This window comes from Microcaecilia unicolor, chromosome 7 (genome assembly GCF_901765095.1).
Source record: "Microcaecilia unicolor chromosome 7, aMicUni1.1, whole genome shotgun sequence".
In the NCBI taxonomy this organism is placed as follows: Eukaryota; Metazoa; Chordata; class Amphibia; order Gymnophiona; family Siphonopidae; genus Microcaecilia; species Microcaecilia unicolor.
Window position 1 is genome coordinate 136,905,066 of NC_044037.1, and position 27,868 is coordinate 136,932,933.

The 27,868-nt window shown below is 49.0% G+C and overlaps 1 protein-coding gene across 2 annotated transcripts in view; it reads left to right on the forward strand.

Annotated features, from left to right (window-relative positions):
- Positions 1–14,661: 14,661 nt before the first annotated feature.
- TRA2B (transformer 2 beta homolog) overlaps positions 14,662–27,868 on the forward strand; it is a 292,195-nt gene continuing 278,988 nt past the window's right edge. For both annotated transcript variants that reach the window (XM_030210189.1, XM_030210190.1), the window contains exon 1: positions 14,662–14,844. In XM_030210189.1, coding sequence (XP_030066049.1) covers positions 14,809–14,844 — 36 coding nt within the window. In that variant the 5' untranslated portion in view covers positions 14,662–14,808. The remainder of the gene's footprint in view (positions 14,845–27,868) is intronic.

Genomic DNA, 27,868 nt, shown 5'->3' on the forward strand with positions numbered 1-27,868 from the left:
ATAAACGTTTAAATAAACGTTGAAATAAACGCCTTTAAGGACGTCCAAATTTTTTTTTTTTTTTTTAACGGAGCCAGCGGGAGGGGGGAGAAAAGGAGGGACCTGGCGCCACCAGGTTTGCACTTGCTCAAGAAGAGCCCTCAACCCCAGGTACTCAACAAAACCTACAAATTAGGCTTGGAGACCTAGCCAGAGCTGCTGCTGTGTGTGACCACCACCTGCTGAGATAGAGAACATACTGAGGAGTTTCCGGCAGCACATGACCACATATAGGGAGGCAAAAGGATTGCTCTCTATCTCCACCTGCTGGTAGATGGACACAACCCACCAGTCTATGGATTGATCAGCATGATGATATGGAATTGAACCCTTTCAGATTCAGATTGCTTTTCATCTAGGTACTGCCATTCCATTATTTCTGGATCTAGAGCGTATGGAGCTAGCCTTTGTCCTGAATTGCCTTTTATCTTGCCCGAGAATGTGTACTAGCTTAAACAAGTTTTAAATGTGGGTACTTGGCATGACAATTTGTACCTTCATGTTGAGACTCCCGAGTATGTTGCTTACCAACAGGATGATCCTCAACATTATCTGGGCCCTTTGTGAAAAAACTAAGGATATTCATTGGTTATGCCCTGGTAAACCCTTTTTGAAAGACACCACTGAAGCTCTTTGTTGGTTGTCCACCGAGAAGGTTCAAGAGATATGTAAGGTTACCGTGTCTAAACATGATGATTTTTCAGATACCATTGTGGCCGTTGTTAATACTGTGTGGTTAATTAGTACACCCTGTACTGAACTCACTGTTACTCTCCATAAACATGATGTTATTAATCGTTTTTCTCTCCCTTGCAATGTCTGTTTGATAGCTGTTCTCAAGAACTCTGTTGTGACTGTGGGAGGAGTTTCTCTGTTTTATCTCGATACAGATCCTGTTTTACTGAACTGGAGGTACTGGATGTGTTTCGTGGTTATCCTATTGACTTTGCTGTGGACATTATGCCATTCTTACAGTTTAAAAACTCTCATACTATTGAACTGGCTGATTACAAACATCGTTCCTCAACTGACGTTCCCGTTGTCGACTCTACCACCCATGTTATCATCCCACTTCTCACAATCTCGTGGACCATCATGTTCCTGATTGTCGCTCTCTTGGCGCGAGAGGTTCTCACCCTGTGCCACATCATTCGCAAGAGTTCAACTCCTGTGACCATGAGATTGCAAGATTTTGTGCAGTCCATTCATGAGTGGCTCTCCATTACACAACATCTTTGTTTCCTTATCAACTTCTGTACTAATTTTGCCAGAAACAAAAGACCCCTTGGAATCATTCTGGATCAAAATTCCATGTGTAAAAAGGAAAAGGACGATGATAGGGGTGTACTACCGTCCGCCTGACCAGGATGAGCAGACAGATGCAGTCATGTTAAAGGAAATTAGTGAGGCAAATACAGTGGCGTTCCTAGGGGGACTGACAGCTGGGGCGGATCGCCGATGCACCCCCGCGAAGGAACCCCCCCCCGGGTGCACGCCGCTGGGGGGGTGCTGCGTGCGCCTGTCCTCCATTGTTCCATGCTTCTTCTCTGCCCCGGAACAGGAAGTAACCTGTTCCGGGGCAGAGAAGAAGCATGGAACAACGGAGGACAGGCGCACGCGGCACCCCCCCAGCGGCGTGCACCCGGGGCGGACCGCAACTACCGCTCCCCCTAGGAACGCCACTGGGCAAATAAATTAGGCAACACAATAATAATGGGTGATTTTAATTACCAGTAATAGCAATGAAATTCTACTAAGATACTCACTAAGAAAGAATTTGCTTTTTTGGATTTTCGTGGCTTTAAAATTCCCATTTTTTATACTTTACCTAAGATTCATAAAAGCCTATTCAAACCACCTGGGCGCTCTATAGTGGCAGCTAGGGGGTCATTATTAGAACGTCCAGCACAATACATAGACAAGATTTTGCAACCTTTTTTGTCTGAGATTGACTCTTATGTGAAGGATAGTTCTCATTTTTTACGACTTTTGGAAACGAAGAGAGCTGAAATGCATGGCACCACGTTGTTGGTGACGTTGGATGTCTGCTCGCTTTACACCTCGATCCCTCAAAATGAAGCGATTGGGATTTTGGAATATGCATTGGACAGAAGAGAGCGGCCTCATTTGGTTCCCACAGAATTTGTATTGAATTTGATTAGGATTACATTATCTGAGAACTATTTCACTTGTAATAAAAAATATTACATACAAAAAACGGGAATATCTATGGGAGCAGCCTGTTCGCCCACCATCGCGAATTTGTTTATGGAACATTTTGAACGTCTATGGGTGTACAAATCACGATGGAATCATTTTTTTGAAATGTTGGTGGAGGTACATAGACGACGTTTTTGTCCTATGGAATGGCACTTCTACTGAACTACATGAATTTGTGACATACTTAAATGGGTGCCATGAGACTATCAAATTTGAATATGCCCATAGTGATGTTTCCATTTCCTTTTTGGATGTACAGGTTAACATAGTTCAGAACAAATTGGAAATGTCTGTGTTCATTAAACCTACTGATAGGAACACCACATTACATTTTCAAAGTATGCACCCTAGTCATTGTAAAACGAATATTCCTTTTGCACAATTTTTGCGATATCGTAAAATCTGTTCAACTACTGAGAGATATTTTCAACAGACATCTCATTTACAACGAAAATTAGAAGATAGAGGTTATCCTAAGTCCTTAGTATCTCGAGCAAGGAAACGGGCTTTTTTTAACCACAGAGAATGGCTGCTCAATCCTGACATAAATGCAGCGGAGCAACAAGAGGTGGTGACTTTTGTAACAAAATATAATACACATACTAATAGAATGGTGAGGATCATCAAAAAACATATGGCAATGTTGCATATTTATCCTTGTTTCCGTGATTTAAGGATTTTGTTTGCTTATCAAAGACAGAGCAATTTGAATGATTTGTTATGTGCTGCTGATACATGGAATCGTGAGAATAACAGGGCTGCCAGGATAGGACAGCATAAAGAATGTGGGCAGTGTTCGGTGTGTCATAATATGCTGGAAGTTGATAAGTTCACGGATGTACACACGGGCAAGTCTTATCATTTAAAAACCTTGACGGATTTTCAATCAAAGAATGTGATCTATTTATTGAAATGTACTTGCAATTTATACTATGTGGGACAAACTTCTAGGATGTTAAAGACGAGGTTAATTGAACATAGACACTGTATACAAGCTAAGAAGACATATGAACCTTTGGTTTCCCGTTGCCTTTTGAAACATCATGATTTTTGTGATTTGCAATGTGTAGTTCTGGAGCAAATTCAGATTTCAGAACGCAGAGGAGATATAAGGAAGAAGTTAAGACAGAGAGAAAAGAGATGGATATACATGCTGCAGACCGTAATCCCTAAGGGATTGAACATTTCAATTGAGTGGAAAGCTTTTTTGTGAGTTGTTCACTTGTCAATAAAGTTGTTGCTGGGGACGTATCGCGTCTGGGATGCAGGATATGACGTATATATAGGAAGTAAGCGGGGTTCGCGTTGAGGACGCCGACGAGAGGCAGTTTGATGCGGTGAAGTAAGGAACATGGAAGAGAGCTGTCTGTACTAAAGTTCTGGCCCTTGAAACAGCCTAATTGTGGCGAAACAGGGTCTCCTGTTGGGCTTTGTGAACGCTGTATGCTGTTAAAGACAGTTTGGATTGACAGCTTTAAGAACATTCAAGCTAAGTAACATTTGATTCACCGAATGCATATAATAGGTATAAGCCTTTACCATTGAGTATTGTGGAAGGTGTATGTGCATGTATTTCATGAATAAGAAGAGTGGAGTTTTTTTTGTGAAGACTAATGATTGAAGAACAGGAGTACTCAAAAATTGAAAGGTGATTCTTACACAAGGAGTATTCTCCAGGGTTTCTGAAGTCTTTTTTTCTCCACGTTTCATGTTTACTAGCGATTGTACACCTCCAATACTCGGTTGTATCTTAGTAGAATTTCACTGCTATTACTGTTGATTATATTCTACTATCCCTTTGGGGACAATCAGTGTAACTGATTTTAATTACCCCCATATAGACTGGGTTAATGTAACATCAGGGTACGCTAGAGAGGTAAACTTCCTCGATGAAATAAAGGACAGCTTTATGGAGCAGCTGGTACAGGAGCCGACGAGAGAAGGAAAAATTCTAGACTTAGTCATTTGTGGAGCGCATGATCTGGTACGGGAAGTAGCGGTCCGGGGGCAGCTTGACAATAGTGATCATAACATGATCGCCTTTGAAATTTGCTTTCAAAAAGGTAAATGTAGAAAGTCAACCATGTTAGCGTTTAACTTTAAAAAAGGAAGCTATGAGAAAATGAGAAAAACGGGAAAAAAAAACTTAGAGGAGCGACTGAGAGGGTAAGAAACCTACAACAAGCGTGTATGCTGTTCAAAAACACCATCCTGGAGGCCCAGGCCAAACATATTCCACGTATCAGAAAAGGAGGGCGGAAAAACAAACGACAGCCGGCGTGCTTAAAAAGTGACGTAAAGGAGGCTATTTGCGCTAAAAAGGAATCCTTCAGAAAATGGAAGAAGGAACCGAATGAGGAAAATAAGAAGTGGCATAAGGAATGTCAAGTCAGATGCAAAGCGCTGATAAGAAAGGCAAAGAGGGATTTTGAAAGAAAGACAGCGTTAGAGGCGAAAACTGGAAGATTTGGGAGGGATACCGGTGCCGGACAGGGTATTCGTAGCTGAAGAGTCGGAAAAACTTATTGAAATATCTGTAAATCTGGAAGATGTAATGGAGCAGTTCTGCAAACTGAAGAGTAGCAAATCTCCTGGACCGGATGGTATTCATCCTAGGGTACTGATAGAACTTAAAATCGAGCGTGGTACCGGAAGATTGGAGGGTGGCCAATGTAACGCCGATATTTAAAAAAGGTTCCAGAGGAGACCCAGGAAATTATAGACCGGTGAGTCTGACGTCGGTGCCGGGCAAAATGGCAGAGACTATAATCAAGAACAAAATTACAGAGCACGTTCAAAAGCATGGACTAAGTCAACATGAATTTAGTGAAGGGAAGTCTTGCCTCACCAATCTGCTGCATTTCTTTGAAGGGGTAAACAAATATGTGGACAAAGGTGAGCTGGTTGATATTGTGTATCTAGATTTTCAGAAGGCGCTTGATAAGGTCCCTCATGAAAGACTACAGAGGAAATTAGAGAGACATGCGATCGGAGGTAGTGTCTTACTGTGGATTAAAAACTGGTTGAAAGATAGGAAACAGAGATTAGGACTAAAAGGTCAATATTCGCAATGGAGAAGGGTAGTTAGCGGAGTCCCTCAGGGATCGGTGCTGAGACCTCTGTGTCAGGTTCTCAGGTTCAGAGCCCGCGGGGCCGGGCTCTGGAGCAAACGTGAGCCCTTGGGCTGCTGACAAGGAGCGACAACAGCAGGCAAAACCCACCAACCAACGCTGGGCAAGCACACCGGCACCGGCAGGGACTGCAGGCACCGCCCAGCGAGTCGGAACACACGGACTGGAATCCCCCGGACTGGAACACTGGACTGGAGTACACCAGACTGGAACACACACTGGACTGGAGAATACTGGACTGGTCCGTACAGCTTCACCTGCACTTAGCCACTGCCCCCCAAGGGCTGAGCCCCTGGGTTCGAGTGGCCGGCAGGACTTACCGGAAACTGGATGACACAGGGACCAGGACTAGAACAAGCTTGAAACTGAAGTGCTCCTAAATCCTAAACTGGCAAAAAGTGTTCCTAAGCCCGACACCAACAGAAGAGCTCCTAAGCCCTACACTAACAGCAGTGCTCCTAACAGAAACTAACAGGGGTGCCCCTACGCCCTACACTAACAGAAGTGCAGGGAAGCCACAAGGAAAAAGCAAGGAAGAAAAAACACAAGAACTAGCAAAGGTGCTTCCTAAGCACCAAGCTACAGCTGTGCCCCACAGCACTAAACTAGCCAAGCACTAAACCCACAGAAGTGCTTCTAACAGAAACTAACAGGGGTGCCCCTACGCCCTACACTAACAGGAGTGCAGGGAAGCCACAAGGGAAAAACAAGGAAGAAAAACACAAGAACTAGCAAAGGTGCTTCCTAAGCACCAAGCTACAGCTGTGCCCCACAGCACTAAACTAACCAAGCACTAAACCCACAGAAGTGCTTCTAACAGAACATAGTAGATGACGGCAGAAAAAGACCTGCATGGTCCATCCAGTCTGCCCAACAAGACAACTCATGTGTGCTACTTTGTGTATATAAGTCTGCCCAGCACTAGCCCCGCCTCCCAACCACCGGCTCTGGCATAGACCGTATAAGTCTGCCCAGCACTATCCCCGCCTCCCACCACCGGCTCTGGCACAGACCGTATAAGTCTGCCCAGCGCTATCCCTGCCTCCCAACCTCCAGTCCCGCCTCCCACCACTGGCTCTGGCACAGACCGTATAAGTCTGCCCCGCACTATCCCCGCCTCCCAACCTCCAGCCCCGCCTCCCACTACCGGCTCTGCTATCCAATCTCGGTTAAGCTCCTGAGGATCCTTTCCTTCTGAACAGGATTCCTTTATGTTTATCCCACGCATGTTTGAATTCCGTTACCGTTTTCCTCTCCACCAACTCCAGCGGGAGGGCATTCCAAGCATCCACCACTCTCTCCGTGAAGAAATACTTCCTGACATTTTTCTTGAGTCTGCCCCCCTTCAATCTCATTTCATGTCCTCTCGTTCTACCGCCTTCGTATCTCCGGAAAAGGTTCGTTTGCGGATTAATACCTTTCAAATATTTGAACATCTGTATCATATCACCCCTGTTTCTCCTTTCCTCCAGGGTATACATGTTCAGGTCAGCAAGTCTCTCCTCATACGTCTTGTTACGCAAATCCCATACCATTCTCATAGCTTTTCTTTGCACCGCTTCGATTCTTTTTGCATCCTTAGCAAGATACGGCCTCCAAATCTGAACACAATACTCTAGATGGGGCCTCACCAACGACTTATACAGAGGCATCAACACCCCCTTTCTTCTGCTGGTCACACCTCTCTCTATACAGCCCAACAACCTTCTAGATACAGCCACCGCCTTGTCACACTGTTTCGTCACCTTCAAATCCTCAGATACTATCACCCCAAGGTCCCTCTCCCCGTCTGAACCTATCAGACTCTCGCCACCTAACACATACGTCTCCCGTGGATTTCTATTCCCTAAGTGCATCACTTTGCATTTCTTCGCATTGAATTTTAATTGCCAGACCTTAGACCATTGTTCTAGCTTCTTCAAATCCTTTTTCATGTTTTCCACTCCCTCCGGGGTGTCCACTCTGTTACAGATCTTAGTATCATCCGCAAATAGGCAAACTTTACCTTCTAACCCTTCGGCAAGGTCACTCACAAATATATTGAACAGAATCGGCCCCAGCACCGATCCTTGAGGCACTCCACTACTCACCTTTCCCTCCTCCGAGCTAACTCCATTCACCAGCACCCTCTGGCGTCTGTCTGTCAACCAGTTCCTAATCCAGTTCACAACTTAAGGTCCAATCTTCAGCCCATCCAGTTTATTTAAAAGCCTCCTGTGGGGAACCGTGTCAAAAGCTTTGCTGAAATCTAAGTAGATATGTCCATAGCTCGTCCCTGATTCAATTCTCCTGTCACCCAATCAAAAAACTCAATGAGATTCGTTTGGCACGATTTCCCTTTGGTAAAACCATGTTGTCTCGGATCTTGCAACTTATTGGCTTCCAGGAAATTCACTATCCTTTCCTTCAGCATCGCTTCCATTACTTTTCCAATAACCGAAGTGAGGCTTACCGGCCTGTAGTTTCCAGCTACTTCCCTATCACCACTTTTGTGAAGAGGGACCACCTCCGCCGTTCTCCAATCCCTCGGAACATCTCCCGTCTCCAAGGATTTATTAAACAAATCTTTAAGAGGACTCGCCAGGACCTCTCTGAGCTCCCTTAATATCCTGGGGTGGATCCCGTCCGGTCCCATGGCTTTGTCCACCTTTAGCTTTACAAGTTGTTCATACACACTCTCTTCTGTAAATGATGCTGTATCCACTCCACTATCATCTGTACTTTTTCCAGTCCATCGCGGTCCTGCTCTAGGATTTTCTTCTGTGAAAACAGAACAAAAGTATCTATTTAGCAAATTTGCTTTTCCTTCATCACTATCTACATAGCGGTTCGCAGTATCTTTTAGTATCTTTGTTGTTTGTGAACTAACAGGGGTACAGGGAAGCCACAAGGGAACAAGCAGGAAAGCCAAGTACACAAACAACAAAGGTGCTTCCTAAGCACTAAACTAACAAGGGTGCTCCAAGCACCAAACTCCAGCACTACACCGAAACACCAGGGAAAGCAGGGGAGCTAAACACGTACAAGTCACAAGTGCACACTGCACTAACACTGACCTTAGCAAAAGCAAGCAGGGAAACTAGACACAAAGTCAGAACTGCACACTGCACCACCCTACCTAAAGCAAACGTTGCAAAAGGCCCTGAGAGGAAGAACACCACTTCCTTATCAAGGCCTTCCCTGATGATGTCACACTCCCTAGACCCAGGCAGACAGTACACTGAAACCCAGAGAGGCCCAACCCACACCAATGCAGCACCGTGAAGCACTTGAAGCCAGTACACCCAAAGAGAGGTAGAGCTAACTCAGTCCACACACACAGCTGTAGTGAAGTGAAACAATTAGAGTCATGCTGCTGGAAGCTGCCAGCATAGAGAGAGAGAGCTAGCTAGCTCAGAAAGGACAGACAAAAAAAACAGAAGCCAGCTAAGAAGCTGACCCCCAGGAAAAAGGTAAGTTTGAGAGGGGTTCTGACCATGATCATAACACTCTGCTTTTTAACATAGTCATAAATGACCTAGAGATGGGGGTAACTAGTGAGGTAATCAAATTTGCCGATGACACAAAGTTATTCAAAGTAGTCAAATTGCGGGAAGATTGTGAAAAACTACAAGAGGACCTTACGAGATTGGGAGACTGGGCATCTAAATGGCAGATGACGTTTAATGTGAACAAGTGCAAAGTGATGCATGTGGGAAAGAGGAACCCAAACTATAACTATGTCATGCAAGGTTCAGCGTTGGGAGTCACGGACTGAGAAAGGAATCTAATTGTCGTCGTTGATGATACGTTGAAAACTTCTGCTCGATGTGCTGCTGTGACTAGGAAAGCAAATAGAATGTTTGGTATCATTAGGAAAGGGATGGAAAACAAAAATAAGGATATTATTCTGCTGTTGTATCGCTTCATGGTGTGACCGCACCTCGAGTATTGTGTTCAATTCTGGTCGCCGCACCTCAAAAAAGACATAGTGGGATTGGAAAAGGTGCAAAGAAGGGCGACAAAGATGATACAGGGGATGGGACAGCTTCCCTATCAGGATAGGCTGAAGAGGCTGGGGCTCTTCAGCTTGGAGAAAAGGCGGCTGAGGGGAGATATGATAGAGGTCTATAAGAAAATGAGTGGAATGGAATGGGTCGATGTGGAACGTCTGTTTACGCTTTCCAAAAATACTTGGACAAGGGGGCTTGCGATGAAGCTGCAGTGTGGTAAATTTAAAATGAATCGGAGGAAATTTTTCTTCACTCAACGCGTAGTTAAATTCTGGAATTCGCTGCCGGAAAAGGTGAATAGCGGTTAACTTAGCAGACTTCAAAAAAGGGTTGGACAGCTTCCTGGAGGAAAAAGCTATAGAATGTTATTGAATGGACGAGGGAATACAGTATTTCTAGGATGGGCGGGACAAATTGCTTGTTCTTTTGGCCGCTGTCGGTGATAGGGTGCTGGGCTCGATGGATCCTTGGTCTGTCCCAGCATGGTGATGCTTATGTACTTATGATGCTTTTGCCATGCATTTTGTAGTAGTATGATTTGATGTTGATTATAGTTTCATGTGTTAAGACCTTATTACTAACACCATATTATTTATTCCAGTATTCAGTAATTTGCTGTATTAGCATTTTTGAATGTACTTTTGAACATTGTTATATGATTGCATTAAGTATTTGCTTCTAGTTTTCATTTTTACAGAGTGTTAGTTTTCAGTTGCTGATATTTACTGTTTATGCTTCTCTCTAGTCTTGATCACGAGTCCTGGTTCTAACCTGTCTAGTTGTATTGTTAGTTATGTTGGAGAAGGCATTTACTCCGTTGTAGTAATTTCCATCTCCAAGGGGGGAATCTGTAGGGGTATTTACCTGAGATCTCACCTTTGCTGGTCTTGGCCTATACAGCCATTTTATTATAACAACTAGTAAAAAAGGCCCGTTTCTGACACAAATGAAACGGGCGCTAGCAAGGTTTTCCTCGGAGTGTGTATGTTTGAGAGAGAGAGAGTGTGTGTGTCATAGAGAGAATGAGAGACAGAGACAGCGTGTGTGTTTGTGTGAGAGAGAGTGTGTGAGAGCCAGAGTGTCTGTGACAGAGAGATAGAGTGTGATAGACAGGGAGTGTGTCAGAGAGAGTGTATGTGAGAGACAATGAGTGTGATACCCCACCCCCCTCCTCACCCCCACCCCTCTGGTCTCAGGACCCCCTCCCCACCTCCCTCTCCCCTGCCCCGCCTCCAGCAATCCATGTCCAGCGACCCTCCTCTCTCCCTGCCCCCCCTGTAGCTACTCATGTCCAGCGACCCTCCCCTCCCCCCCGGCGCATCAAACCCCCTCGCCACCCGCAGCTGCCAGTGGTAACGGTGTCTGGCCACTGCTGCTTCCTCTGTTGAGCAGCAGCTGCCGCTACAAAAAGAAAAGAAGCGATAAATGTTTTTAAACCCAGCCCAAATCATTTGCAAATGCCCGAGTCTTACAACGCAGTCTCTGCAGCCGCTCCTCCTCTCGCCTGTCATGTCACTGCGCTCCTCCAGGGTCTTACTCCAGGGGCAGTGACGTGGAGGCGAGAGAAGGAGTGGCTGCAGAGACTGCATTGTAATACTCGGGCATTTGCGAATGATTTGGGCTGGGTTTTAAAACATTTATCGCTTCTTTTCTTTTTGTAGCGGCCACTGCTGCTCAACAGAAGCAGCAGCGGTCGGACAGCGTTACTACTGGCATCTGCGGGTGGCGATGGGGTTTGATGCACTGGGGGGGGGGGGGGGGGGAAGTGTTGATGTGCTTCAGGTGGGGGGAGGGGTTGTTTGATGTGCCGGGGGGGGGGGGGATTGGGTGATGTGCTGAGGGGGGGGGGGGGTTCTGTGGTGCCGCGCTTGTAGTTTTTTGATGCACCGCTCCCTGCCACCTGCTCAGTGGCAGGGAGCGGCGCACTGACAGCTGATTCCTAGGCAGGGGGAGGAGTAGGGAAACACGCTCCCTCTAGGTGCTTTGAAAGTATGCCTCTATATAACCTTTGGATGCATGCCTAGGAACACAAACATACACTTATTTCTTCTATATCACAGTTCCTCAGGTACAGCCACAAAACAACCTTTTAGGGTAGATAGTGTTCACAATGAGCTCATTTTATTATCGACCAAATAAGAGTTTCCAGTTTTGGCACAGTATAATTTACTTGGATTTTGCTCATACCTTTTTCAGTAGTAGCTCAGGGTGAGGTACATTGGATATTTTCCTGTTGCCAGAGGGCTCACAATCTAACAGGCAGATGATCAAAAGCCCCACGCTGTTCCAAACAGCGCTCTAAAATAGCGCTGGAACAGCGCGGGGCTTTACCGCACCAATGATCAGAGATAATGCATGCAAATTTAAGCAGCGCAATTATCTCTTATGAAGGGGTAGAAGTGCAGGTGAATTGTGCCTTTGCATGGAGTGGCCTAGTGGTTAGGGTGGACTTTGGTCCTGGGGAACTGAGTTCGATTCCCGGCACAGGCAGCTCCTTGTGACTCTAGGCAAGTCACTTAACCCTCCATTGCCTGCCGCATTGAGCCTGCCATGAGTGGGAAAGCGCGGGGTACAAATATAACAAAAATAAAATAAATAAAAATAATCCTCCTGCACTTGTTTGACAGGTCTGGGCTGTCAAAAGCCCAAACCTGTCAAACACAGGGCTGGAGGTCCATGGGACCACCAGGCCCTGACTACCCCTGCCCCGAGCAACGGGGGCTGGAGGTCCGGTGGACCTCCGGTCCCCCCCGACGATCCCACCCCCCCCCCCAGGTTCAGGGAGGGCTGGAGATCCGGAGGGTCTCCAGTCCCCCCAAACCCCCAGAAAATGGTCCCTGGTGATCTAGTGGCTGCCGCCCAAACCCCCTCCCCCCATCCTATATATATATATATATATATATAGGATGTAACATAGTAGATGATGGCAGAGTGGAGGAGTGGCCTAGTGGTTAGGGTGGTGGACTTTGGTCCTGAGGAACTGAGTTCAATTCCCACTTCAGGAACAGGCAACTCCTTGTGACTCTGGGCAAGTCACTTAACCCTCCATTGCCCCATGTAAGCCACATTGAGCCTGCTATGAGTGGGAAAGCACCAGGTACAAACGTAACAAACAAACAAAAAAAACAACAACAAAAAAGATCTGCAGGGTCCATCCAGTCTGCTTTTAAATAAGTAAAAAAAAAAAAAAGCTAAGTGAAAAATTTTTTTTTTAATCCTCTACCACTGAATACACTGTCTATCCAACTGCAACAGCTTTAGGCTTCTTACAGATGGACCACACTTAAGCAATCCCTTATTTCTAACTAGCCATTAAGCCCGTTAAAACGGGCGCGTATTGGAATGTTTTTTTTTTTCCCAGGGCCCCCCTCCCGTTGCAGCTGCAAGGCCCCCTGCCATCCTCCTTCCCTGCCAGCTCCAAGGCCCCCTCTGTCCCTCCCTCCCAGCTCCAAGGCTCCAGTCCTCCCCCCTTCCCAGCTGCAAGGCCCCCTGCCCGCCCTCCCAGTTCCAAGGCCCCAGGCCCTCCCCCCCAGCTCCCAAGGCCCCCTGCTCTCCCTCACAACTGTAAGGACCCCCCTGCCCTCCCTCCCAGTTCCAAGGCCCCCTGCCCCCCCCCGTGCCTTCTTCCCAGCCAGCTGGAAGGCCCCCTTCAGTCCAGCTCTCCCAGCTCCAAGGCCCCTCCTCCTTCTGAGACCTCCCATGTCCCCTCCCCCCCCCAAGGTAGCCGCTACCGCCCCCCCTTCACCTGGCCCGCTCTTCGTTATTCAACTTACAGCAGCGCCAAAACAGCAGCAAGCAGCAGCTCCCGTTGGCCTTCCTTCACTGCCTGTGCCTCGCCCTCGTGTGACGTCACGTCGGCGAGGGCGGGGCACAGGCAGGGAAGGAAGGCCGACGGGAGCTGAAGCTGAGCTGCTTGCTGCTGTTTCGGCGCTGCTGTAAGTTGAATAACGAAGAGAGGGCCCAGGCCGGGTGACGGGGGGGTGGTGGCGACTCCGGGGGGGGGGGGGGAGCGGTAGCGAAGTCAGCGGTTCCCTCCCTCCCCTTCCGCGTAGTTTCCCTCTCTGTCCCTCCCCCCGTCATCACGTCTTGACGCGGGGGCGGGACAGAGAGGGAAGTCTCTACTGCGCATTTGCAGGTGAGTTGGTCACTTGCCATTTATAGGTTTGATATTTTGCTATTGTTTTGGGTGCGCTAAAATGGCAGCAAGCTCCACCGACTGGCTGTCTCCTGTCTCAATCTAACCTCCTTGGGGCCTCTTTTATCAAGCCACACTAGCGATTAACGCGCAGTAAATGAGAGGAAAGCCCATTCAGAGTTCCTTTTACTAAGTTGCAGTAAAAGGGGGTCTACAGTGTGGTAAATTTAAAACGAATCGGAGAAAATTTTTCTTCACCCAACGTGTAATTAGACTCTGGAATTCGTTGCCGGAGAACGTGGTACGGGCGGTTAGCTTGACGGAGTTTAAAAAGGGGTTAGATAGATTCCTAAAGGACAAGTCCATAGACCGCTATTAAATGGACTTGGAAAAATTCCGCATTTTTAGGTATAACTTGTCTGGAATGTTTTTACGTTTGGGGAGCGTGCCAGGTGCCCTTGACCTGGATTGGCCACTGTCGGTGACAGGATGCTGGGCTAGATGGACCTTTGGTCTTTCCCAGTATGGCACTACTTATGTACTTATGCGTTAGTATCAGCGTGTGTTTCGAGGCACGCTGAGGGCCCCCCCCCCCCTTTTACTGCAGCTGGTAAAAGGCTGTCTTTTTTGGTAGAAAAGATGTCTGTGCAGTAAGTAAACCACTTGCAACCCAGCCAGTTCGGGAGGAGAGGAGAATTTACCACCATTGAGGTGGCGGTAAGGGCTCCCACACTAACTCCGTGGTAACAGAACATATTTTTTGTAGAGATGAAAATGTTACCTACAGGTGTAGAAACTACCGCCTGGCTTCTGTGGTAACCCTGTGGTAGTTCCAGAATAGTGAGTAAGCCGCACTGGACTTACCGACGCTTAGTAAAACAGCCCAATACCTATGGGCTTCCTTACAGTTTCCAGGCGAGAATCGTTTGCGTGGCTTTGCAAAAGAAGCCCTTGGCCTCCCTTAACTTCTTCGGATTCCACCTCGTGCTTTTTAGCACAGTAGTGAGGCTCACTTTAGAAAACAAAGAAACTTCCAGACATTAACTATATAAACCAGCCACGCTACGCTACTACCAGCCAGGTGCCCGGAGGGCGGGCGGCCGGGTGCGAAGTACAATACATACGTAATTTGACGTCATTTCCTAAGCGGTCTGTGTCTGTCTTTACACTGCTTTTCAGCCGTGCGCTGTATATGTCTCTTCTCCCTTCCCGCCGGGGTTTTTTTCCTTTCTCTTTTTGTTTGGGAGTACTGAAGAAGTCTTTTTCGTGAGAGAAAATAGACTCTTGAAAAATGAGCGATAGCGGAGAACAGAAATATGGCGAGAGGGTAAATAATGACATATGTTTCGTCTCTGATATTTGTGCGTGAGTAGAAGAGAGGCATGTTTATTTTTTTTTTCCACAAAGCATCTTGGTATCTTCTCTTCAAAATAGGGTGAAATGGCACAGAACCTTCAAGAGCGTTTTTTGTATGTGTTTTGTTGAAGAGAAGAAGGTTTCAGTAAGAAATGTTCGAAAATGAGTAATGTTGTTGCACCCATAGGCAGCAGAATGAGGTGATCCGTTGGGGTCATGGTGTGAGCAATTTTTTTTTACTCGAATGGCTTTAAGCGCCAGGGACGGAGTGGTTTGACCCATGCATTCGAAGTGTGTGTGCCAGCAAGAAGTTGAACGTTAATGCCGACCCTTTATTTTGTTTTAAATAAAGATGGCTGCTGGTGGAAGTGTGGGGAGAATATTTTTGTTGAGGGGATGGATGTGCTGCTCCTCCCAGTAGCCATCTTAGTGCTGTTCATTATATGGCCGAAAATACAAAATGGAAGGAGAGACACGGGGTTTTCATTTTGTTTGTTGGTCTTAACGTTAGTTTTAACAGCCATCGCATTATTGAGGAAATATACCTGTTTTAATAACATGCACACAATTGGTAGACTGGTGTGATAGCCGTGGTAGTCCACTTTTAAAAGTAGCAAAAAACGAAAATAAGTTGATGTTGTACTAATACAGTAAAGTTAGGAATGTCTCCGGAAAGTTTTTTGGCTTTTTTTTTTAAATATATTAGATGTGGAAACTTACGGGCTTGCTCCAGGATTGTAAGTTGTATAATGTAAAACACCTTAATCATGAGCTAGATTTACGCGTTCAGATCCTTTACTGTACTTTAAGGAAACTATACTACTATAGTATTTGAGCTTCATAGGTTGGTGTATTTGTAATACGAATCTCTTCACTTTTGGGAGCAATCACAATGTTGAGTTTAGCACCCACAATCGTTGGATCCTATGTTTTTTAAACTTTTCAGAATTGTTGTCGTTCATTGGCGTGCGTAAAAGATTGTGTAGATGGTCTTACTACTTCATAAGCACATGCCACATGGTAGAAGCCGGAATATGGACATCTAGGTTTGTCTTGTCTCTTTGCTCTACATTCCTCAACCCCCCCCCGCCACATATTTTTTAAGTTCAATAGAACTTAAGGGTTGATAAAGCAGAGTTACAACTTTAGTGCAATTTTGTGGGTACAAGATGTAGAAAGTTCGAGGTTTTATGCACCAGCTAACAGTACAAAGTCTTTAACTTGTGTGTGACTTAACATTATTCCCGTGACAGGGAGACACATTTAATGCAGCAAAGGTTGTGTGCCCCCCCCCCCCCCCCCCCCCCCGTGGTGGTGGAGTGCACCTTTTTCTGACTGCATGCTTTTTAATGCCATGGTAATGTGTATATATTATTTGGTTTTTTGCATTGTGGAAGTCATGTGCTGTGTCAGTGCATGGCTGTAATTCAAGCTTTCATAGCTTTCCACAGATCAATTCAGAGACCTGCCAGCAGATGGAGAGAGAGAAAAGAGGTTTACTATATGTGGTCATGTGCAGCCACCTCTGGTGGATGGTCATAACCGTTCAGCTCTGGATTGCTTAGCTCCTGGCCTAGTCCCTCAGGCCCGGTAGAACGTTTGGGTTTGAAGTGGCCCGGGCTTAGGGTCTAGGTGTACACCTGGTGATGCCAGTTTCCTCCTATTGGTCCCTTCCTAGTCTGCCTTGACTGAGATTTGTTCTGGCTGTCTCCTGCCTTTTATAAAAATAAATAAAAGCAAGCAAGCACCTCACGACCTCATTTAGCACTGAGGCTCAAACTTGCCTCTGGTAGCAGATTCCCAAATGGGGGTGAGTATGGGGGTCTGTGCCAGAGCCGGTGGTGAGAGGTGGGACTGGTGGTTGGGAGGCGGCGATAGTGCTGGACAGACTTATATGGTCTGTGCCGGGGCTGGTGGTTGGGGGGGTGGGGTTAGTGCTGGGCAGACTTATATGGTCTGTGCCCTGAAAAAGACAGGTACAAATCAAGGTAAGGTATAAAATGTGGCACATGTGAGTTATCTTGTTGGGCAGACTGGACCGTGCAGGTCTTTTTCTGCCGTCATCTACTATGTTATGTATTTTTATGATGGTGGTGCCGGTGGGGGTCTCATCAGCGTGGCTTCTGGTGTGGGAACCAGGGAGCAGCATCAGGCGTTCCTGTTGTTTCCACGCAGACCCGCCGACCTCTGTGCACTGGATGCCGCTGGGTGGCCTGAAACCGGGGAGCATGGTGTTCTCACAGCCCATTCTGGCAAGCGCGATGGAGTTTTCTTTGGCGCACGTGCCTGCAGGCACCATCTTTTCCACTGTGCCGGCGCTCCATGAAGAGCCCGGTTTGACTGCGATGCCGACAGTTTTGTGTGCTGGACATTCTGAAGTTGTTGCTAGGGGAGCAGGGGTAGATTCCCCCCCCTTGTTGCTCCAGATTTTGTACCGTTGCAGAGTACAGACATTAAGGCCCTCATGATCAAAAGCCTGGACAGCGCAGGGCTTTTCTGCATCGATGATCAAAGATAATGCATGCTAATCTAAGCAGCGCTATTATCTTTGATTATCATGTTGAAGTGTGGGAGAATTGCGCCCGAGCATGTGCTCAGCACAATCCTCCCGCACTTGTTTGACAGGTCTGGGCTGTCAAAAGCCCAAACCTGTCAAACAGCCTGGCCCGAGGCCCGAACAACGAGGCCCCCCCAAACCCCCAGAAAACATCGTGGCCGCCGGCCAAACCCTCTTCCACCCTCCCACCCAGCGACGGGGTGGGGGCTGGAGGATCGGTGAGTCTCCAGCCCCCGAAACCCCCAGTAATCGTTGCTCCATCGACGGGGGGGGGGGGGGGGGGCTGGACCTCCAGCCCACCCCAGATCCTCCCCCCAGCGTTGTCTTTAAATTCCCTGGTGGTCCGTGGTGTCGGGGGGGGGGGGGGGGGCTGGAGGATCGGTGGGTCTCCAGCCCCCGAAACCCCCAGTAATCGCTGGTCCAGTGACGGGGGGGGGGGGGGGTGCTGGAGGATCGGTGGGTCTCCAGCCCCCGAAACCCCCAGTAATCGTTGCTCCATCGACGGGGCGGGGGGGACTACACACCATGTAAGGGAGCGATTCCCTTACATGGTCTGTAGCCCTGCCCAGTGCATCCCAGGATGCAGTGGGCGGTGCTGGGCGCCGCCATTTTGGGCTTCGACTGACAGGAAGAGGAGGGAAGCAGGCAGGCTGCGTCCCTCCTCCAACAGAAAGGTAGGGGGGCTGGGAGGGGGCCGGGGGCGGTGTCACGACACCACGGACCACCAGGGAATTTAAGGAGAACGCTGGGGGGAGGATTTGGGGTGGGCTGGAGGTCCACCGGACCTCCAGCACCCTCCCCCCCCCCCCCCCCCCCCCCCCCGTCGATGGACCAGCGATTACTGGGGGTTTCGGGGGCTGGAGACCCACCGGACCTCCAGCCCCGGTTCGCATTTGCCTTGGGGGGGGGGGAAGGGGGGCCTGCCAGCATGCAACTGCATGCTGGACAGGGCTCACCATTCCTCCCCAATGATCTGCAAAATCTAACGCCAGCTCGGAGCTGGTGTTGATTTTGCTGCGGCCAGCGACCCAATCTTTGGCGCGCTGGTCGCTGATCATTGGGGATGAATGCGTTAAGCGCCAATTAGCATGCATTTGCAAGCTAATTGCGCTAGAAGCCCTGTTTAGCATGCATTTGCATGCTACTTGTGCTGAGAGCCCTCGAGTGCGCTGTTTCAGGCGCTTGAGGGCTCTGATCATGGGTCGGCTGTAAACTCTGGCGCTAGTATGGCGTTAACAGCCTCTAGCGCCAGAGTTTGCTTTTGATCATGAGGGCCTGAGAGAGACCTCTGATGGACTTACAGACTGTCAGAAGACTCCAATGAGAGTCCTCGGTTCTCTTTTGGTTTCCCAAGTGTCTGCAGCACTGGGGACCATGAGACTGGTCTGTGGCTTCCTCAAGCTTAACGACCTGAAGGTCACAGGTTCAAGTCTGGTTTGTTCATATTAGAAGCTGTGGACTCAGCTTTGTTTCCAATGGGGCATATTTCATTCTCGCTTACAGCTTGCTTTGCCAAGCAGTTCATTCCATGACTGGAACAGTTATCACTGTACTGCTGTACTAAAGGTTAGCTTTCCTTTCTCATTTTGTACACTAATGCTAGCCAAACTATTGCATACTAGCTCCAGTCACCAGTGGCTCATTGCTTCTATTGCATTTTTGCAGCTTTCCATTGTATGGGACAGATAGAAACCAGCTGAGAGTGAGCACACAGATCTAGAGGTTGCTGGGTCATGTTCTGCTGCAGCTTGCTATCTGTAGTGCACAATGGTGCAAACAGCCATATTCTGCTACTCCATCTAGCTCTGGTTCTCAGCCACACTTAGATCTAATGTGCAGCCACCAGTTCAAGTGCACAGCCACACCAGCCAATTCTTGACCCTCTCTGCAAGAAGTTAGCTCTGGCTTAGGCATCGGACAGCTGATGTGGCTTCCAAGTCACATTTAGCAAGCTACCTTTTAAAAGTAATCTTGTGCTTGGAGAAGATCCAGGGAAGTTGGGTAAAGACCTGAGGGACTTCCAAGCCTCAGAGCTTGCCAGAGAATGAGTCTAAAGATTCTTTTAAATCCTCTGTTTAGTCGTAGGTTTCATGAGGCCACGTGCTCCAGGCCAGGAAAACCACTTTCAGGTTTTCCACTTCCACTACGACTATTTGCATGCTGGCAGAATGAGCTCGGCTTCAATTCCAGGTATATCTATACCTGCTGCATGCCCCAGTGATGGGGTCTCGGTTCACTCGGATTTCATCAAGAGTGGACCAAGGTTGCCTCAGACTAATGGGTCTTGGATTTCTAATGCAGGGTTACAAACTGGAGTTCTTCTATTCCACTGCACATTTTTCTTAGATTCTCCATGCAAGCTCAAACCCAAATATCAGTTCATGCCACCTTGTAAACATTTCTTCACTTAGGCACAGTTGTTTGTCCCCAGTTGCAATTGGGGGAATGGGACGTTGTTCCCTTTGCTTTGTACTTCTAACCAGTGAGCTTCCTTCCAGCTGAACTTGGATGTCATAAGAGTCGAGTGTTTAAGGTTCAGCTTTTCACAGTAGGCAGTTTGCAGTGTGTAATATGGCTGTTTGCACCATTGTGCACTACAGATAGCACATTATCAATTTATGACCATGTCTTTCAGCCTTTCCACATCACCAAGGATATTTTTCAAGGTCATGGTGGTAGTTGCAGCTTTCCTTCGCAGTCCTTAGGATTGGTAATCAATTTCAATTCACAGGCGAGCCTTCTCCGGAGTCCACACTGTGGAATGCACTCTCTGAAAGGCTCCGCTTAATACAAGACTACCTCTACTTCATGAAGCAGGTGAAAGTTTGGTTCTTCAAACAGGCCTTTAATGGAAGAAGTAACTAACTTGTTAGTCTCACACACAAGGAGTGGCACGGTCTGCACCTACTGCAGCAGAACATGTTAATCCACTCATACCTTAACCATCTCTCTGACCTCATGTGCACCTTTCTTTAGTCACCTTACTTTCTAACTCCTCTTACTCTCTTACCTATCTATATGTTCCATTTTATACCCTACACTGTAAACTAAAATGTTATATTATGTATTGTCTTGGCATTGTAAGTAACTATGCCATACTTTATTGAATGTTTTTACTGCTGTTATTGTTATTGCTCATGTTTGATTTATTCTTATTGTACACCACCTTGAGTGAAGTCCTTCAGAAGGCGGTAAATAAATCCTATTAAATGAGTCAGTTGTTTCCATCACAAATCTTGGCATATCTGTGAGTAATATTCCATGTAGTCTTGGGAAGTCTTCTTTTGCTCCTTAGCAACAGAGGCCAACTCAAGTCATGTTCTACTTTCCCTACCAGGGTGGGAGTCTAGGAATAGGTTCAAGTTCTGGGCGCAATGGTCTCTTCTTGGACGTTCTCCCATGGGCCAGATTCCGCATCAGACCACTTCAGGGGTTCCTTTTCAGCTTTGGTCTCCATCTCTTGTTCCCTTCAAGCCAACTTTGCCTTAACGGATGAGTTCAACACAATCTTTCTCTGACAATTCAGAAGTTCTCACGCTCTCTGGAGGTGGTTATCTGTGGCTTGTAGGCTGCTAGGGCATACCTTAGCTGGCTGCAACAGATTTCAGATCCCTTCCAGAAGACAATCTCCTCCTCATTTGCCAGATGTGGAGTCAAGGCTGGCTTATTTGACAGATTTCTTGTATGTCTTGTCTGTGTTCTTTTCGGTCGGGTCAGGCTTTCCATCATTTTAAAGAGACCAGGTACTATTGTCTGGGTTAGCCTAGTTTCTCCGAGGACAGGCTGCTTGTTCTCACGTGTGGGTTGGCGTCCACGGTGGCCCCAGGATTTTCCAGCAACCCCAAACCTTTGCGACAGCCAGTAGAGTGCGGAACGGATGCACCGCGCATGCGTGCCCATCTTCCTGCCCGTGCGCGTCCATTCCTGCCTGAGTTTTTTCTTTTCTGCGGTGGAGAGTGCCTGTGTGTCGGTCTCTCTCCCGTAGGTCCCATGAAAAACTTAAGCGCCCTTTGTTCGCGTTTAGCGCTTTCTTTTTGTTTTAGGTCGCCTTTTCCCTTGTCTTTTTCTTTCCAGTTTAAAAAATAAACAAACCTCTTTTTCTTAGTTTTTTGCCCTGGTAACTTTTCTTTTGATTTCCGTTGTGACCGTTTTGGCCGCCTGTCCGCGGTTCTCCCTTTTTGTGCCCTTTGTTGGCACGATTGAGCAGTTTGATTTCGCCGCCGCGATTTTTCCGCTGATGTCATCGAAGCCTCCCAGCGTCTTCAAGAAGTGTGCTCGGTGCCAGCAGTCTATCTCAAGCACTGATCCGCACTCCTGGTGCATTCAGTGTCTTGGGCCCGACCATCGCCCAAACGCTTGTAAGTTGTGTCTGAGTTTAAAAAAGTGGACACAGGCGTTGAGAAGAGCTCTTCAGGATCGTCTCTTCAGAGCTCCGACTGATTCCTCGGCATCGACATTGGTACCGAGGTCGTCTACATCGGGAGCGCAGGTAATGGCTGTCCGGACTTCACCTTTAGCTGGGAGCAGTGAGCTGTTGAGTGGGTCTCCACGCGTCTTGAAGACTCCTGCTGGGCAGGCCCACCGGGACCGACCGTTGTCGGACCCGACCCTGAGGAGGCGTGTGGATTCCACGTCCTCGTTGGTACTGAGGAGTACCGGTGACGTGCTTCGAGCGAAGGCTAAGAAGCACTGGTCTCCTTCGAGACACGGTATCAGGAGCTTTGGGGCGTCGAAGGATTCGGCACCTGGAAAGCGTTGACGCCGGGAGGAGCGCTCCCCCTCCATACAAGATGTCGGTGCGTCAATCTCCGGACAGCCCGGTACCGCCTCCCAGGCCTTCACAGCTTCTGACTTCGACTCCTGCTCTGGCCTCCCAGCCTTCCTCGACAGCGACTCTAGAGGAGAGCATCCGAGCCATTCTTCCAGGTCTTCTGGAAGGGCTGCTGCAGCGCTCTGTTCCGGTACTGGGGGTGCTTGCGCCTCCGGTACCGACGATGGAAGTGGCGGCTGTCTCAGTGCCTGTGGTGAGGTCTCCGACGCCGGTACCTCTTGCGGCATCGGCCTTGGCTGCCAACCAGGTCGATGGAGGGAGCTTCGTTGCTGCCGGCATGGGAGTTGATCTCTCGACATCGCCATCGAGGACATAGTTCGGCGTCGAGACGGGCCCGGTTTCGGAATGTAGTTCGTGAACTCTTGTCCGATACCGAGGAGGATGCCTCCTGGGATGAAGGGGAAGACCCCAGATATTTCTTTTCCGAGGAGTCTTGTGGTCTTCCTTCTGATCCCACTCCTTTCTCCACCGGAGAGTCTGTCCTTTTCCTCCTTGGTCCGGGAAATGTCTGTGGGCATTCCCTTCCCTGTGGTAAATGAGGTTTCTTGTCATCAAGCAGATGAAGCCATTACGTATGGGTTGTGTCCATCAACCAGCAGGGGGAGATAGAGAGCACTCAAATTTCACAGTGCCACATGGTCAGCTAGCTCCACTGCCTCTTCAGTATTCTCTATCTCCCCAAGCAGGGTGGTTGCAGCTTGATCAAGCTCCTTAAAAAAATCTGCCTGGGGGTGGCTCCTAGCTTGTCAGTTGTTAGCCGTGGTGTTAGAGGCTACAGCAGCTTCACTTTAAAGGCACATAGGTTAGCCCTTTCCCTGCCTTACCCATCCCCCCAGTGGATGTGAGCACATTTTCACTTTTCCCTGCTCTTTCCCACTCTATACTTGGTGGATGCAGGCACATTGGTTCGCCTTTCCCTGCCTTTCCCACTGTTCTGTACCTCCGGAGTTGATTTGATTGCCTCATTTTTTTTTTTTTTTTTTTACATTTGTACCCCGCGCTTTCCCACTCATGGCAGGCTCATTGCAGCCTACATGGGGCAATGGCGGGTTAAGTGACTTACCTAGAGTCACAAGGAGCTGCCTGTGCCGGGAATCGAACTCAGTTCCTCAGGACCAAAGTCCACCACCCTAACCACTAGGCCACTCCTCCATTCTTTTGCTGTTTTCTCTACTTTTCTCACAGAGTTAAAAAAAAAAAAAAAAAAAAGCAAAAAGCAAGAGGTTTTCTTCAGTTTCTACAGCGTGACCGGAGCTTGTATACTTGGTCCAGTGAGGTAAGAGTGTTTTCTGACTCCTCTGGGGAGGGCCCGCGATCGGGACGTTTTTGGCGCGAAGCCGCCATTTTGAATTTTCCACCGTTTTTCGGCGATGGCTGCAGAGAGTGTTGTTATGACCCGGTAGTAGTGAACCCCTGTGCTCCGACTGAGCACGGCAGAGATGGAGTGACACCGCACTGGGTCAGGCAGCCAGACAACTCCTAGCTTCACTTGGGAAGCGACCACCGTTCACCGGGAGTTGAGCCCTCAGCCGCAGGCGGCCACCAGGACTTCAGGAACCGGCGGGGTTGCACAGCCGCTGACCAGGATAGCAGGAAACAGACACAGTCCAGAACCAGTACTCCAACAGGCAAAGAATAGTCAAATCAGTCCAGAGTCAAGGCAGGCAGCAAACAAGCGAAATCCGAGATAACTAGCCAAGGTCTGGTACACAGGAAAACAGGAACAAAAAGAAGTCGGTGAACAGCACTCAGACAGCAACTCCTCAGAACAAATGAGGCCGAAGCAACGAAGGCCTGGAGGCAGTGCTTTAAATAGTGAAGAAATCTGAGCAAACCAAACTCAGGTGAAGCCAACATGGCTGCCCCCATAGGAGATCCTCCCAAGACCAAATATGGAGTTCCTTCCTGATCTCGTTTATACAAGATGGCCGCCCCTCCTGAGCTAGCCAAGATGGCCGCTGCCCGTGCTCTAAGCCGGATGACGGCTGTCAGACTTAGGAAACTGAAACGGACCCATCCTGGAGAAACATCAAAAAGCCGGCTAGCTCTGCGGACTGCACCTCGCCGGCGAATCAGACGCGCAGGCCTGGAATCAGGTGAGGAACGTAACAAGTGTTAAGCGCTGTTCCAAGTGTGGCAAGCGCAGATCAGCAGCGGGGCTCTGTAAAACGTACTGTTCAGGTGTAAGAGCTGGCCCGAGCATGGCGAGCGATGATTCTTCCCGCTCGGTGGAGCTGGCAGCGGGCGCCATTTTGAAAGCATCCACATGGCGCGACCCCCGCTGAGGCGGAGGGTCTGGAGACCGGAGGGGGCCCTCGAATTGAGGCTGGCCAAAGAGCTACTGGAACCGGGTGCCCAGGGCGAGTTTTTCTCCCCTGACTTTGTATTATTGCTTCATAATGCATATATGCTTAAAAAAGCTCAGCCACAGGGGTTTTCTACGGCCCCCCTTACTGCAGGCCTGGGATTGCCCTCTGAGGCGTTTTTCCCTGATAGCTGGCCGCAAGAGAAGCGCAGAAGGGTAAATTCCCCTTCAGAGAGTGGCGCACCCCCCCCCCCCCCTGGTGGTCGGAATGTGGTGACTCTGAGGTGTCTGGCAGGCCCTCGTGGCTAGAGGAAGGTGCAGAAGGGCCACTGGATCCAGATGATCCGTCTGCTGTGAGGATTTTCCACCGTGAGGAGCTGCCAGCGCTTATTTTAGATGGTCTTACAGGTCCTCTCTATTGATGATCCTGGGAGTGGCGTGGCCTCCTCTGGAAATCTGAGGATGGCAAGTACCAAAAAGCCTGCTCGAGCCTTTCCTTTGCATGACTCCATTCAAGAGCTTATTTCAGCTCAATGGGCTGACCCCGGAGGACCTTTGAAAGTTTCCAGGGCTATGGGGCAATTATTCCCTCTGAGTGAGGAGTGTTTGGCTCGCTTTGCAATGGCTAAGGTGGATGCCCTAGTCACAGCTGTGACGAAGAGAACTACCCTCCCGGTTGAAGGAGGTGTTGCCCTGAAGGACATGCAAGACCGTAGACTGGAATCAGCACTTAAACGGTCCTTTGAAATTGCTGGTCTGCATGCAGTTGTTATGCTGCTGGAGCCTGCCTGGCATGGTTGCAACAGGCAGTGGAACAGCCCGGTGATGGAGCGGAGCCCTTGTCTGAAGTGGCTCTGCGAATGGAGTCGGCCTTCTCCTTTTTGGCTGACGCCCTTTAAGTTATTGTCAGAGCTTCGGTTTAACAGATGGCTGTAGCAGTGGCGGCTCGCCGTCTTCTGTGGCTATGGCATTGGGCGGCGGACATGGCCTCTAAGCAAAGGTTGAAGTTGCCCTTTCAAGGTCTTCTCCTGTTGGGTGAGGAGTTGGAGAAAATTGTGAAAGGCCTGGGAGATGCTAAACCCCAGCATTTACCCGAAGATAGGCCGCGGTTCACTCCTCTTATAGACCTCGCTTCCGTGAAGCTAGAAGGTACCGCCCGGGGCATTCTGCTGGGTCCACTTCTCGTGGCTGGTTTTCAGCAGAGGAACGCCTTTCGCTCGGACAAACGTTCCGCAGCAGCAGGCTCAAGACCTGGAGTTCAAGGGCGACCCTCTCAATGAGGGTGTGCCGGCCCCCTCCTCGATTCCTGTTATAGGAGGACGTCTTTCCCTCTTTCTCGAGGAGTGGGCCAAGATTACCTCAGATCAGTGGGTCTTGGACCTGATCAGAGAAGGATACCGAATAGAATTCGATGCCCTGATAAGAGACATGTTTGTGGAGTCCCGATGCGGTTCTGCCGCCAAACGGGCGACGGTAGAGGAGACTTTGCAAGGTCTGATTCAGTTAGGGGCCGTGTCCACGGTACCTCCCGCCGAACACGGCTACGGCCGATACTCCATCTACTTTGTGGTGCCGTGAAAAGGCGGGTCTTTTCGCCCTATTCTGGACTTAAATTAAACAAGTCCCTGAGAGTGCGGCATTTCCACATGGAAACCCTGCGCTCTGTCATTGCTGCGGTACAGCCAGGAGAGTTTCTCACATCTCTAGACCTGAAAGAAGCTTACTTGCACATACCAATTTGACCCCCGCAGCAGAAGTTTCTGAGGTTTGCGGTGTTGGGAAAACATTTCCAGTTCCGGGCCTTGCCTTTTGGCCTCGCCACAGCTCCCCGAACCTTTTCGAAGGTAGTGGTGGTAGTAGCTGCTTTGCTCAGGCGAGAAGGTATCAGGGTTCACCCGTACCTAGATGACTGGCTCATCAGAGCAGACTCTGTAACAGAGAGCTATCAAGCTTCATCCAGAGTGGTCTCAGTACTTCAATCTCTAGGCTGGGTCGTCAATATGGCCAAAAGTCACCTGACCCCCTATCAATCTCTAGACTATTTGGGGGCCAGGTTTGATACAGACTCGGGCTATGTATACCTAACCGCGCTAAGGCGGTGCAAGCTTCAGAATCAGGTCCGTCTGCTCCTGAGGATGCCCCGCCCACAAGCTTGGGACATTGTCCAGCTGCTGGGATCGATGACAGCCACATTGGAAGTGGTGCCCTGGGCGAGAGTGCACCTGAGACCTCTACAGTATTCCCTACTTCAAAGATGGTCTCCAGTTTCTCAGGATTATCAATGCAGACTTTCTTGGCTCCCTGCGGCCCGACTCAGCATGAAGTGGTGGCTCTCAGACAGCATGCTGCGGCGAGGAATGCCGCTGGCGCTCCCCGATTGGTGTCTAGTAGTGACAGATGCCAGCCTGAAGGGCTGGGGCGCACATTGCAAGGGGAAGCATGCCCAGGGTCTATGGACACCCGAGGAGTCGGAGTGGTCCATCAACCGCCTAGAGTTGAAAGCGGTGTTTCAGGTGCTTCTGGCCCTTCAAGTGACCCTGGAAGGATTGGCTGTCAGAGTGATGTCGGACAACACGACAACGGTGGCCTATATAAATCGACAAGGTGGCACTTAGTGCAGAGCACTGGCTGCGCAGGCCGAACAAGTTTGCCACTGGGCCGAGCTGCATCTTCAGTTTCTGTCGGCGGCTCACATTGCAAGAGCAACGTGCAAGCTGATTATCTAAGCAGGCATCAGATCAATCCAGCAGAATGGGAACTAGCAGACGAAGTATTCCTGCAGATATGTGCCAAATGGGGCAAGCCCGTGATGGATCTTATGGTGACAAGTTCAAATACCAAAGTCCCATGCTTCTTCAGCAGACGGAGAGATCCTCGCTCGGCAGGGTTGGATGCCTTGACTCAGCCCTGGCCTCCGGGCCTACTATATGTGTTCCTTCCGTGGCCCTTGATAGGGCGCATGCTCCTGCGGATTCGGCTGCACCCAGGAGAAGTGGTCCTCCTCACCCCGGATTGGCCCAGGAGGCCTTGGTATGCGGACCTCCGACAGATGCTAGTGGAGGCTCCCCTTCCTTTACGTCTGGTACCGAACCTGTTGTCACAGGGCTTGGTAGCCATGGAGGACGCCTGCCGCTTTGGTCTTATGGCATGGCAGTTGAGAGGGCCCAATTGAGGGACAAAGGCTATTCAAACAGTCATTTCCACTCTCCTGCAGGCCCGCCAGTGTTCCACTTCCTTGGCTTATGCCAGGATTTGGCGCCAGTTTGAGTCTTGGTGTGCTTCAAAAGCGATCACACCCATGC